General features: G+C 46.1%; 1 protein-coding gene across 16 annotated transcripts in view; it reads left to right on the forward strand.

Moving 5' to 3' along the window:
• The window catches only part of LOC118377533 (transcription factor SOX-6-like), a 227,105-nt gene that overhangs the window by 198,935 nt on the left and 12,980 nt on the right, over positions 1–15,190 (forward strand). For all 16 annotated transcript variants that reach the window (XM_052483931.1, XM_052483926.1, XM_052483943.1 and 13 more), the window contains one exon: positions 7,713–7,818. In XM_052483931.1, the coding sequence (XP_052339891.1) occupies positions 7,713–7,818 (106 nt within the window). The remainder of the gene's footprint in view (positions 1–7,712; positions 7,819–15,190) is intronic.

The following is a 15,190-nucleotide window of genomic DNA, read 5'->3' on the forward strand; positions in this document are numbered from 1 at the left end:
CCCATAGCTCTTGTCTTGGTTGATATTCCCATAGCTCTTGTCTTGGTTAATATTCCCATAGCTCTTGTCTTGGTTGATATTCCCATAGCTCTTGTCTTGGTTAATATTCCCATAGCTCTTGTCTTGGTTGATATTCCCATAGCTCTTATCTTGGTTAATATTCCCATAGCTCTTATCTTGGTTAATATTCCCATAGCTCTTATCTTGGTTGATATTCCCATAGCTCTTATCTTGGTTGATATTCCCATAGCTCTTGTCTTGGTCCTGGTAGTACCCGCTGTTCACTGGAGGCTGTGTGTAGAGATACAATATATTCCTCTGCTGACATCTCCCAAACTGAAATCAAAGGGTGAAAGGCCAGTGTATTAACCTATTGAACTGCCCCTGTCCCCCTGACACCCCCCCCCCTACATTATTGATGAGTACAATATTTTCTTTCCCATGTCATACAGCTCAGAGCCAAACATATTCAAATGGGGCTTTGCTGGTGTTCCACAAAGTCCTGACTCCTAACCTTTTGCAAGTAGTAGAAATGCTCTTCTCGCTCTAATCTGTGTGTGTGTGTGTGTGTGTGTGTGTGTGTGTGTGTGTGTGTGTGTGTGTGTGTGTGTGTGTGTGTGTGTGTGTGCGTGCGTGCGTGCGTGCGTGCGTGCGTGCGTGCGTGCGTGCGTTTGTGTGTGTGTGTGTGTGTGTGTGTGTGTGTGTGTGTGTGTGTGTGTGTGTGTGTGCCGAGGTCCTATTCAGGCAGAGCCATCACAAAGACAGACTTTGAATATAATCTTGTCTGGTCTGCAGCCCTGGAAGCAATTTTCTGCTGCTTTTCGACTGCTGTCTTGGAAATTGCCAACCAAGACTTTTTGGCTGCAATGTAAATCCCTGGCATACATGGGTTTGGCCGTCCAAATTAGATTATGTTCTGCTCCCAGTCACTGGCCATAGCCAGCAAGTGCCATTGTTGAGTATTGCTTACATTAATGCTTTGTCCTATTGTTCACATCTGTCAAAGGAATAAAAATAGTCTATGACTCTGAATGAGGTTGTGGATGTGTGTGGGCGTCTGTCCCAGGCCAGGACTGAAACAATGCCACCCGCTCTTTCTCTCTTTCTGTCTTTCTGTCTCTCTGTCTGTCTCACCTCTCTCCAGAAAGACATCAAGGCCGCATCCCGGTTGGGCCGTTGGCTGAGGTATTTCCCTTATTTTCCGTAGTTGCGGTGTAAAATGTGGAATTGCCAATGCACTGCAGCCGCTCTAAAATGTTACTGGCCCCAGAGCTCTAGACCTGCAGAGAGAGCCACGCTCACTGTCGGCCGGGCCTCTGTACAACAGAGACTGGGGAGAGAGAACACGCCATAATGGGCCTGTTGTGCTCTGCTGCAGCATTGTTACAGTGGGCACATAACGGCTCCTGTGTCTGCCAGGTCACTCAGTTCACTCTCCATATTGTTGTGGTTATGGTACTATTGTGTTATTGTAAGCAGAGGGTTTGATAATGCAGAGATGTGAGCCCAACTTAACAGTCTCCGGAGGAGGCAGTGAACAGTTCAGGGTCATTGAGAGCTGGAAACCCGTAAAAATACAACAGCAAATGATCTCAACCCAGTGTGGAATAAAAAACCACAGGAGAGCTCTGTCAGAAAGGCCTTTACAGCACAGAGCAGAGATGGCAATGCATTAAATGCACCATTTGCAAATTAAGTTGAAAGGTCAGGTTTTGTGTGGCTGACTTGGTTCTCCTTCCAGAGAAAAAGAGAAGAACATCTCAGCCTGGTGTATGATAGTATATTCTGTCATTAAAAACAAACCAACAACTCTATCTGGCGTCCAGCCCGGATTACGGGTTGCAGTTAGCAGTCAGCTCCATAATTGAACTAAGATGCTACTCTGTGCTGCTCTCTTAATGAGGTGGTAGCCTGGTGCTGTCAGTAGAGGCTGGAGGACTCAGAGGACTGGATGTCTAGGGCAGTGGTCCATCTATGGCCTGAGTGATCCTGTGCCTGCCTTGGGGGATGAGGCCTGTGGAGCTCCTGCAGTGCAGGGCTGAGGCCCAGGGAGCAGGGAAAAAGAGAGGCTGCATGAAAGAAACCCTTGGCTTACCACACCACTGGATGGGCTTAAGATGTAAATGGTTCAAAACTACCAACTACTGGAGAGCTGCAACATTATAAATAACATTGCAATTGGTTACAACTGAAATACAAAACAGATTGGGATGAGAAAACGGGATGTAACACCACTTCATGTTCAAAGAGCACTTTGTCTCCATCTTAGTCAGGGCAGGGAGCAAATTGCAGAGGTTTAGGCCCTCAAGGTCTCTACTCTGGGCCATATGTGACCTTTGTGATGAGTGACAGCTGATACACAAAGCCTGCTATTGTGGTCAGATCAGAGAGCTGTTTGTTTCACCTCCCCATAGACATGCTGCGAGGCCCGCTTTTACAGACATGACAATAACAGTTATTCAACAGAATATTATGGCCTTTGTCAGTTGTCTTTTTTTATCAAGGTATTTTATTTATTTATTTATCCGTTATTTTACCAGGTAAGTTGACTGAGAACACGTTCTCATTTACAGCAATGACCTGGGGAATAGTTACAGGGGAGAGGAGCCCTGTTTTAGCCCTGTGCACCTGGGCAAACTCCCAGGTTTACACACCTGTCCTGCTTGATTATCCTCTGCTTCAAGTCAAGTGAAGATTTTCATTATCTTACAGAAGCAGTCTATTTACCAGAAGAATAGTGGAGAAATTCTCTACTTTTTTTCACTTAAATCCAGACAATGTTTTCAGCTGTCCTTAATACCGGACCTTAAACAGGCTTTAACAATCCTTATTATCTTACAGTTGTATGGAGCAGACAATCCAAGGCCATATGGTGGTGGCCAGGCTATTTATAAAGGAGAGGGGCAGGAGTGGAGCGTCAGTGTGATGCGTAAATATAGGGTAGACACAGGCACAATGCACAGGGCCTCCTGCCTCTCTCTGCCTCTTCTTCTGCTTTCTTTACCACTGCCTCTAGCTGCCTCTGCCAAGGCTGCCCAGGCCCAGGATACGCCCTGTGGCTGTGGGCAGAGAAGCGGGCCTCCTGCACATGTTCTGTGGCCAGGCAGATTAAAGCCCTCTTCACAGTGCTGACATGGGCCTTCTCGGGTTCCACACTTCTCCAATGCTAAGCTAAGAAGTTCCACTGACTCTGCCATCCCTCGCCCTGCTCTGTTCTCTATGGCTATGGAATGACTTCACCGGGCAGCCATTTGCTATCGAACAAAATGTGTTTGTAACCAAATTTGAGACAAAAAGAGCACGGGGCAGGGCAGAGGAGATTATTGTGGGTGGCTTTTTTCCACTTGAGCTTGGAGCACGTCGCTATAATTTGAGATGTGGGATGAAGGCTGCATGCTGAACTCATTTGAGGGAAGGACCTCTCGCTCGCCAGAGGCTGTGTTCAGAATGGGAGGGGAACAACTTGTACCATTTTATATTTTGTATTCTCTCTCTCTCCCTGCCCTCTCTCATGTTCTCTCTTCTACATTCCCTGCCTCTCCTTCACTTGTGCATTTATTCTATCAAGTTTTTTATCTTTCTACATTTCACTCCCTGTTTCTCTATTTCTTTCTCTCTCTCTCTCTCTCTCTCTCTCTCTCTCTCTCTCTCTCTCTCTCTCTCTCTCTCTCTCACTCTGTTTCTCTATTTCTTTCTCTCTCTCTCCCTCTCTCTCTGTTTCTCTGTTTCTCTCTCTCTCTCTCTCTCTCTCTCTCTCTCTCTCTCTCTCTCTCTCTCTCTCTCACTCTCTGTTTCTCTATTTCTTTCTCTCTCTCTCCCTCTCTCTCTGTTACTCTCTCTGTTTCTCTCTCTCTCTGTTTCTCTCTCTCTCTCTCTCTCTGTTTCTCTATTTCTCTCTCTCTCTCTCCCTCTCTCTCTGTTTCTCTCTCTCTTTCTCTCTCTCTCCCTCTCTGTTTCTCTCTCTCTTTCTCTCTCTCTCTCTCTCTCTCTCTCTGTTTCTCTATTTCTTTCTCTCTCTCTCTCTCTGGGCATGCAGCAGGCAGGCGGTGGTGAGCATACTGTACCGCCTCTCTGGACGGACGGAGGGCCATCGTCCCTGCATGGTCTTCTGTGCCAGAGTGATCAGTAAAAATTTCATGACATCATAAAATAATAAAAATGCCATTAATTTATCACAGCACTTGATGCAGGAGTAGTAAAGTAGCATCAGTTCACTGAATATTTTCAAGCCTTGAAACAAAAAGCATGATGTTGTGCATATAATTTATCTCCATAATTATAACTGCAATTCTAATGCACAGATATAAATGATAAAGGTTGTAAGCAATAAGTATATAAAACATACTTACATAAAATGTCATGGAAATTCATTGTAGCATATTGCACATATTTAGTCTAATGTTCATTAGCATTGCCAACACAGGGAAAGAGAAAGTCATATTTTTTCAAACCTTGTAGTTGACATACTGTCACACCCTGACCTTAGTGTTCTTTGTTTTCCTTGTTATTTTGGTTAGGTCAGGGTGTGACATGGGTGATGTATGTGTTTTGTCTTGTTTAGGGGTTTTGTATGTTTATGGGGCCGTTTCCTTTCTAGGTAGTTTGTATGTCTATGGTTGCCTAGACTGGTTCTCAGTTAGAGGCAGCTGTCTATCGTTGTCTCTGATTGGGAACCATATTTAGGCAGCCATATTCTGTGGGTACTTTGTGGGTGATTATCTATATCTATGTATTTTGCATGTTAGCACATTAGTGTTATAGAGTCACGGTCGTTTATTGTTTTGGTTCAGTTTACTTCATGTTCTTTCTTCAATAAAGAAGAATGTATACTAACCACGCTGCGTGTTGGTCCTCACCTTCTACTCCATATGACGATGGTGACACATACAGTACTGTCCAGCTACAGTAGAGTACAGCAGAGTACATAAGAATGCAGTAACTCACATTAGACAACACATCCTAAATCAACCTGTTATAGGCCAATGTAACAATGATTGTTCATGTATCATCAGCATGTACAGAAGTTCTATTATATTTAATGATGTGGAGGTAATAACTTGTTCAACACTGGCCCCAGCTGACTGGTGCGGTAGCTGATCTCCCCTCTGTGTGATCACTGGGACTTTGTGGTGGAGAAAGGAGAAGTTTAGCGCTGAGCTAGTTGTTAATGAAAGTCTTTGATGGATGGCTCCTGTTACTCATCCCCTCAGCCCAACATGATGCTTAATGATCATGAGGTTATAAAAGGCCTTGATTGATCAGGAGGGGCCAGTGGAGTGGGGGGGGGGGGTAGACAGCTAATTTATTACACAGTTCCCCCAGAATGCTGAGTCCTCCCAGGCCCTCCCAGCAGAGAGGAGAGAACTGTCCATGTAGCATCCCATCCCAGGCCGCCATTGCCCGTCCGACTAATCGCACATCCATCAATTTGTCATCGGGCCGCTAGCCTCTTTCATTAAGTGCAATAATGTGGCTGGGTGATGAATACAGCAGTGTGTGTCGCTTCACACGGAGCGTGGCGCTGGGAAGGCATGGCGCTCTATCTTATCTTTACAAAGCGCCTTCTGCCCAGCGGGGACCAGCGCATATGTCATAATTAGAAAACACTTAAGTTAGCAAAGCCAAGGCAGATAGGCAGCCTCTAATCACAGGCCATAAGCAGGTGGTGGTTAATTGTAGATCAGAATCACTCAGATGTCCATACATAATGATGGCTCCTTGAAGCGTGATGGTAAATTGCAGCACTCTCACTGTCTTTCACACACAGAGACACACACAGATACACACACACACACACAGAGACACACACACACACACAGAGACACATACACACAGAGACACACACACACAGAGACACACACACACAGAGACACACACACACAGAGACACATACACACAGAGACACACACAGAGACACACACACACAGAGACACACACACACACACAGAGACACACACAGAGACACACACACACACACAGAGACACATACACACAGAGACACACACACACAGAGACACACACAGAGACACACACACACACACAGAGACACATACACACAGAGACACACACACACAGAGACACACACACACAGAAAGACACACACACACACAGACACACACACAGAGAGACACACACACACACAGAGAGACATACTCTCTCTTTTTGAGGAATAGTTCTTGAATAAATTAAATGACTCAGGATGATGGAGAAGACTTGATGAAATTCAAATGTCTCAATTTGTCTTCTTGTCACCCTTTTCAGGTATTATTGGCCATGAAAGGGAAGTTGAAAGAGAAAAAACATTTCAGTAATTTGACAATGGATTATTTTTTTCTCTGAGAAATGAATGAAAAACTGTCTGTTTTTTTCTGGAAGTAATGCTTTTGATCAGGATGTTCTATGAAACTAAATCAAACAGCATTGTATTGCAGGTGATGTTCTGTATTAACCTCCAGAAGTGTAATGGTACATTATATTTTCTCTGATAGGAGAGAGGTATACAAGCTCCCATGTGGGTGGAAAACAAGAACACAAACAAAAGAGTGAAAGCCCAGAAAACAGTGAAAGATTAATGTGGGTGTTGGTGTCGGTGTCTGTGTGTGTGGCAGGGGAGCTGTTAGCATTGTATAGGGAGCCCACCTGAGTGTCTGTACAAACTGCGTGTGATAGGCAACCTCTGAAAAGACACAGGAAGAGGAGGGGTACACATAGTGCAGAGATATAATGCTCACCCTGGGAGTAAAACAAATGCTCTCGGCTGAACCCTGGCAACATGCCTGCTTTTAGTGTCTTCCAGGCGAATCCGAGGGGGAGAGATTATTTGTGTCATGCCGAGTCAAAGTGTCCATCTCCTACTTGAGTCTTTAGAGAGGAAGACAGCCCTGTGCTAATGCCCTGCGCATTCACTGCCGAACTAGGTCATTTAACAATGGAGCGAGCAGCAGTCGGCACTCTCCCCCTGCATAATACATTAAGTGTAATGTGCAGCAACTATTCAGAGGGCCCCGAAAGCTGTTATTTTATTCTGTAAATGCACATGGACATGACGTTTAATATTGTCACAGGCGAGCGGAATGAACGGGTTTCATTGTGCGTCAAGTACAACATGATGCCAAGTTTAATCTGAGCATAAAGCGACATGACAAAAGGGAGAACACGGTGTGTTCTATAAAGCATGAGCCCTGAATACGTGATGGCTGCTGAGCTCTGGGTGGCAGACAGACAGACAGACAGACAGACAGACAGACAGACAGACAGACAGACAGACAGACAGACAGACAGACAGACAGACAGACAGACAGACAGACAGACAGACAGACAGACAGACAGACAGACAGACAGACAGACAGACGTAAATCCTGAGCGCTGCAAAGAGAGGGCCCCAAAGTGTTCCTCTGTAACTCTATTTACAGCACCCCTGGCTCCTACTGTCTCTACCTCCCTCCCTCCTGGCAGACATTATAGCATCTGCTGAATGCAGGCAGGGATGATAAAGGGAAGCTCTATCCACTTCCATCATGTCAAAGGAGCGCCTCTACAATAGAGCTAGCAGTTATTTCAAAGAAATACTGTGTTTCAGAAATGACTCATTCAGTTATTCTACTGATCAGCTATTCTCTTGATATGGAAAGAGATGTACTGTATATGCAACCATTTGTTCAGGTTCCTCATTGTCTCTCTCTCTCTTTCCTCTCTGTTTCTGTGTACTGTAGGAGCGGGCACACTTTGAGAGCCTTGGTCACCATCTTAGCAAACTGGGAGAGGATGGCAAAATTGGCCACAGAGTCATCGACCTCACCAGGCCAGAGGATCTGGATGGTAAGTACAGACTTCTCACCTATAGTTTTCCCTTTTCCCATGCTGAAAAGCCATCCAGTCAGTTCTATGTAACAGTGAATTCTTCAGACTGCTGCCTACATTCCCCCCTGTGCACAGTGTGTTCCTATAGTGGACCAGAGAGAGGTGAGGACTGCCAGAGCAGTAGACCAGGGGGAGCTGGGTTGGGGGGATAGTGGTGTTTGAAGGCGCCCACTGCTCCCTGGTTTTCACAGGTAGGTGAGGGAAGGACAGGGTGCCTGAGGACAAAGCTGGCCCTTCTCCAGGCCTGGCCCCGGCTGCCACTGCACTTGTTTGAGGTCCTGGGCACAAAGGTGTAAATTTGTGTAGCACCTGTGTGACAAAGCACCATCTCCCTTTGTGGGCCTGGAGCGTAAACAGTGGCGAGGAATGCCTCGATGCGCCAATGTTTGGCTGACGTAAATATTTGCGTCAGTTTCCATGGCACTTCAGAGCCCCGAGCAGAGGGAAAAAGAATCAGGCTCACCTTTAATAGCTGAAACATTCTCAAGATGGAGGGAGAGATATTTCTCAGGACAATACAAGAGCACTCGCCTCTTTAGATCCCTTCTAAAAGCCTGTTTAAAACATTTCCCACCAATTTCCCCATTTCCCAACATTCCGAACAAAATCATCACAACACACAACGTTTCACAAATTGTATGGTCTACCTCACATAGACCTGCTTGTTGACAAAGTCAAAGAACTGAAACATAAATTACTTGTCATGTCTGCTTTCACATCACACCCATAAATTCAGGATTAGAGGTGCAGTTAGTGGCCATAGACGAATAGTTCCCACGTTGTCACCGCAGCAGACTCTGTCCCACCCCTCTGGCCCTCAGGGCAGATGTTCTCTAGGTCCCCAGCCTCTCCCAGTTACCCCAGTGGGAACCTTTCTTCTGCGGCTACTGTGGAGTCAGAACAGGAGCAAGGCGGGCACAAGCCCCTGTCGTCAGGGATCAGTTGTGTCCTTTTATGTCCTCTGCAGGGCCGAGGGAAAGGCCAGCGCCAGACGCCTCTGGGAAGTGAGTTCCCAGCGGGCTGTGGATTAGGAGGAGGCAGGGAGGAAAGGAGAGGCAGGGCCCACGGAGGTCCTCTTCCCAGGGGGAGAGAGAGAGTGGTGGCTAGAAGCCAGATGAATGCACATAGCTCACCAACACAGTCACCATTTCATCTATCTCCAGAAATATATCTGTCTGTTTCAACAGCACCACCAGATGAATGATGTGAACAGGGTTTTAACATGATGCCCACCACATTAAAGCCTCTTTTTACAACCGCAATCGGTTTACTTTGGAGAACAAGATCTGTGTTTACTTTTGAGGTTCTTGTTTGGAGGCATTATGTTGAGCAAGTCTAAGAAAATGCATGTTTACTATGAGAATGGATAGGATATAACAATTATAATAACATTATTATCATTATTTACTTTAATTATTTGCCATTTTCAAATAATCATAGCTGTCAACAGCATTTTCAACCGCTTACCCTTAAGTGATTTCTTGAGGGAGAGCCAGGTACCACATGTAAATATGATTCATTATTTTAAAGCGGGGACTTTTTGTCCTGCAACACGGTATTCCACAGCAGCACAGAGTGTACTGCAGACACCTTTCTGCTCCCCAACACGAGGAAAACTACTGCTAGTATCTGAATATACCTGAACAGGCTGTAGCTGCTACCTAGTGACTGTAGGTCTGTCAGGTCAGGGGTCAATTTCCCTACAGAGAAGAAACAGTGTTATTCAGAAGACCACTGTACAGCAGGCCTCGCTGTAGTTCACAGAACGCTTTAGGTTGCTTAAACTAATATTTGCAAAGCATGCAGCAACCAAATTAACAGCTGCCAAAGTTCTAATGAGGGCCATTGGAAAATAGTGGCGTGGTTTGGGAATAGATAGAATTTCCTTCATTTTGGAAGCCACGAGCCACATGCATCAGCTAACCACAAAGTCATGAGGTCTTTTTAAGCTCAGATGACAAACATTAACAAATACCACAAAAGGCCTCAACCCAGCCTCTTTGTTCATTCACATATGGCTTTGTATAAGTAGTATGACACGCGGGTTGTGTGTTTGTCTAAAGCGTCTCCGCCAGAGAGGGTCCTGGGAGAGCAAAGGGGGCGTTGAGAGATGCAGGGAGGCAGGAAACAGAGTTCATCTGAACACACAGCACAATATCAGCCAAGGAGAAATAAATAGGAGGCTAAACTAGGTGGTTTAGACATGAGACCATATCAGTTACAACTGTAATATATTAGATCAATTAGGGTGTCCCTTTTTGAAGTTGGTTGATTCCCAAAACAATGAATTCAAATGGTTTTTGATGAAGGGATAAAACATTACATTTGCAAACATTTACTTGATTCAGACAATTCAGACAATTCAGACAATTCAGACAATTCAGACAATTCCCTTTATACAGTTCACGTTTGATTTCCAATAGTTCTGTTTTAATCATATGGCCTATCCTTGGAGATTAGTGTGCCTGTGTGCCTGTGTGCCTGTGTGTGTCATTCCCATAGTCTGTTAGGACGGGGAGTTGGTTTTGCATGTCAGCCCAGGTTGCCCAGGTTTTATTGATTCATACTGGAATAGTGAGATGTGAACAGGAATGCACCTTGCCCCACTTTAAGGCTGATAGCATGCGAGAGGAGATGGAGGAGACAAAAGTAAGAGCTATTCTGTGGCATGCAAGTGCTAACATGTCAGCTGTTAGTTCCTTTACACATACATAGAAATGGAAGAATTCAAAGCATCCGACTGGCATGTTATTGTTTAATTAGCGGACTATGAACCACGGCTTGAATAGAGGCACTGAGCACTGCATGTGTCATATCTGTCCATACACTGCATGTGTCATATCTGTCCATACACTGCATGTGTCATATCTGTCCATACACTGCATGTGTCATATCTGTCCATACACTGCATGTGTCATATCTGTCCATACACTGCATGTGTCATATCTGTCCATACACTGCATGTGTCATATCTGTCCATACACTGCATGTGTCATATCTGTCCATACACTGCATGTGTCATATCTGTCCATACACTGCATGTGTCATATCTGTCCATACACTGCATGTGTCATATCTGTCCATACACTGCATGTGTCATATCTGTCCATACACTGCATGTGTCATATCTGTCCATACACTGCATGTGTCATATCTGTCCATACACTGCATGTGTCATATCTGTCCATACACTGCATGTGTCATATCTGTCCATACACTGCATGTGTCATATCTGTCCATACACTGCATGTGTCATATCTGTCCATAAACTGCATGTGTCATATCTGTCCATACACTGCATGTGTCATATCTGTCCATACACTGCATGTGTCAAATCTGTCCATACACTGCATGTGTCATATCTGTCCATACACTGCATGTGTCATATCTGTCCATACACTGCATGTGTCATATCTGTCCATACACTGCATGTGTCATATCTGTCCATACACTGCATGTGTCATATCTGTCCATACACTGCATGTGTCATATCTGTCCATTCACTGCATGTGTCATATCTGTCCATACACTGCATGTGTCATATCTGTCCATACACTGCATGTGTCATATCTGTCCATACACTGCACGTGTCATATCTGTCCATACACTGCACGTGTCATATCTGTCCATACACTGCATGTGTCATATACGTCCATACACTGCATGTGTCATATCTGTCCATACACTGCATGTGTCATATCTGTCCATTCACTGCATGTGTCATATCTGTCCATACACTGCATGTGTCATATCTGTCCATACACTGCATGTGTCATATCTGTCCATACACTGCATGTGTCATATCTGTCCATACACTCCATGTGTCATATCTGTCCATACACTGCATGTGTCATATCTGTCCATACACTGCATGTGTCATATCTGTCCATACACTGCATGTGTCATATCTGTCCATACACTGCATGTGTCATATCTGTCCATACACTCCATGTGTCATATCTGTCCATACACTGCATGTGTCATATCTGTCCATACACTGCACGTGTCATATCTGTCCATACACTGCATGTGTCATATCTGTCCATACACTGCATGTGTCATATCTGTCCATAAACTGCATGTGTCATATCTGTCCATACACTGCATGTGTCATATCTGTCCATACACTGCATGTGTCATATCTGTCCATACACTGCATGTGTCATATCTGTCCATACACTGCATGTGTCATATCTGTCCATAAACTGCATGTGTCATATCTGTCCATACACTGCATGTGTCATATCTGTCCATACACTGCATGTGTCATATCTGTCCATACACTGCATGTGTCATATCTGTCCATACACTGCATGTTTCATATCTGTCCATACACTCCATGTGGGCTGATCCCCTCCCTTGGAGGGAGAGGCCCTATTGTCATCAGTAAATACCTTTAGTGAGAGGTGTTTGATTTGAACCCACTGGGCGGGGAGCAGGGAGGGCTTGTCAGGTTGGAGTGATTGTTGCCTGCTCACTGAGGCAGATCCTCCTGAGCAGATTCCAGGGTGACAGTCGGTGTTGCCCTCAGAACAAAGCCAGGGGGGCAGCACAGCCCTCTGGCTCTGCTCGGCACAGGGTCCAGTCTGAACCTGCAGCACACAGGTGTCATAGGCTGCTGGGCTTCACAACACTCTCTTCTTTTTTTCTCCTTCCTTTCCCTCCCTCTTCTTCATTTTGCCTCCATCTCTGACTTCTTTCTCGTTTCCCTCTTCTTTTTCTCTCTCTCTCTCTCTCTCTCTCTCTCTCTCTCTCTCTCTCTCTCTCTCTCTCTCTCTCTCTCTCTCTCTCTCTCTCTCTCTCTCTCTCTCTTTCTCTCTATCTCTCTCTCTCCCTGCCCCCCTCTCTCTCTATCTCTCTCTCCTTCTATATCTCCCTCTCTCTATCTCCCTCTCCTTCTCTCTCTCTCTCTCTCTCTCTCTCTCTCTCTCTCTCTCTCCTCTCTTTCGCCCTACCCCCCTCTTTCACTCCCTCCCTCTCTCCTTCTCCTTCTCTGTCTCTCTCTGCAATTCATGCTGCTCATCTTCAGTGTCTGTGGGAGAAACAAATTAAAAGCAGATTCTCATATCGTTCCGTCACATTGAGCTGCAGGCCTCATGAATCACAATAAATTCGATTAAGCAGCCCTCCCCTGTTCCCCCCTCACCCCCCTCCCCAGCCCCAACCCTGGGGGCTGCCCTGTCACTGCTAAACATCTGTATTTATTTATACAATCACACACCTAACTAACTGCTTCCCGAACGTGCTGCTCCTCCCCCAAAAATCAATTAATGCTTGTTTGTAAATGTCAGAACAGTGTTGGGTGTTTTATTGGAGAGAAAACAGCATTGTTGTAAATTGTTACCGTTGTGGGGTGATGCTTGGTGAGCTATAGGCCCTGCTGCTGCTGCCAGCTCTCTCAGTGGCTGCTGCTGCTGAGAGGGCGGCAGGGACCTCCCATGTGACCATACACAAGCACTGTGGCAGGGACGGATGCGGTCCTCTGTCCCCATGGAGTGGTGGCATCATGCCTTCTAGCCCAGGGTCAGGCTCATTTCTGCTCCCAGCTCCAAGTCCCAACACTGACAGACTGAATCTGGGTCTGCTTAGCCCGTCAGCACTCCGTTCCACACTCACACAAAGCCACCAAGATGTTATAATGCTGTTTAGAAGAGCCATAGATTTCCCTTTCATGGCTTGCTGGTGCAGATACGAACTGGAGAAGAAGTTCTCCTCCTCGTCTTCCGCCTAGCGAACCAGAACCCAGGGCTTCACGGGCCTCATCTCTAATGAACTGATTGAAGTGGTTTGTTTCCTGGCGCTGGTGTCAGGGTGGCGGGCCGTGTTGTGTCCCCCTCCTCGTAAGAGGCTCACCTCTGCCCGTATGCATGCATGCCAGTATATAAATTGCTGAATCAGTGTCAGTGGCAGAGTAATGGCACGGGGGGCATCGTAAATTAGAGCGAGCGATCCCAAGGCGCAGACACTGGCTGTCGTGTCTGAGTGAGCGCTGCGCTCCTGCCCTAATGAATACCTTCATCTGGCCCGGCAGTCAGCAGATTGGCCTACGTTGATGGATACTGTCAGCCCCACGCCACACCACATTTCATTGCACAATAAACATGGCTGTCAAAACCAAACAAAGTGAAATCAATTCATCCTGTACAGTGAGTGCGTGCTAAATGAAATGAATGTACTGTGGGGACGGTGGCAGCAGAGGTAGTGTATTATTCCTGAATCCTGACGGCGTAAAGCAGGGAGGTAAAGACATATAGGTTTTTCTCAACCAGGTACGTGCACAGGTATGTGTGTGTTAAAGGGGATACTTTGGGATTTTGACAATGAGGCCTTTTATCTACTTCCCCAGAGTCAGATGGACTAGTGGATACCATTTGTATGTCTCTGTGTCCAGTATGAAGGAAGTTAGAGGTAGTTTTGATTTGATTTTGATTTTGATTTGATTTGATTTAGCGAGCCAATGCTAACTAGCGTTAGCTAGCAGATACCCATAGACATTCTGTCATTACGCAATTAGCAATTGCGCTAGCGCTAGTTAGCAACTTCAAACTGTACCCAGAGACATAAAAAGGGCATCCACAAGTTGACTCTGGGGAAGTAGATAACGGGCATTGCTAAAATCCTGAAGTATTCCTTTCAGGAGAGATAGAAGAGAAGGTGTGAGAGGATTTTCTGTCTTGTGTGTATGTCTGTTGAGAAACATGCCTTTTACATCAAGTTGGAGAAGAAAGGCTAGGCTCTAGAAGAGCTTGTTGACTGGGGTGGGGTCTCTCCCCAGGGCTCTGAAGGAGGATGATCATATGATAGTATGGTGCAGGCCAGTCTGAGCCAGAGAGGTAGCTATATCCATCCATGCACAGTGCAGAGCAGGCAGATGACAGCCGTCTGACCGTCAGATGCCTGATATGACTGTGGCTCTGAGACTGTTGCCTGGCGGAGGCTAAATGACAAGAGCTGAGTCCCCAGGGCTCTGGCTGATGTACCGTGACGGTGTGAAGAGGCAAATTGCTCTGGCCTCCCAGATAAAGGGAAGCCTTTCTGGATCATAAATGTGTCGGTACGACTGTTAAACATGAGCTGGTATAAATGGATTTGGAGGCCCTATATGGAGGCACAGCCCAGCGGGGGCCTGGGAGAATAGGGCCTCCTGCTGGACGGCCGGACCTCAGCCGGAGTCCCCCCTGAGTCCCAGCCAAGCCTCAGCTGAGTCCCAGGCCTCACTCTTAGAGATCAGGCCTACCACCACAGGACCTCCATCCCCTTATCAGTTTGGACATGGCTGTCCACCCCAAGCCCAGCGGGACGTGTGTGTGTGTGTGTGTGTGCGTGCGTG

This window comes from Oncorhynchus keta, chromosome 2 (assembly GCF_023373465.1).
Source record: "Oncorhynchus keta strain PuntledgeMale-10-30-2019 chromosome 2, Oket_V2, whole genome shotgun sequence".
Taxonomy (NCBI): domain Eukaryota; kingdom Metazoa; phylum Chordata; class Actinopteri; order Salmoniformes; family Salmonidae; genus Oncorhynchus; species Oncorhynchus keta.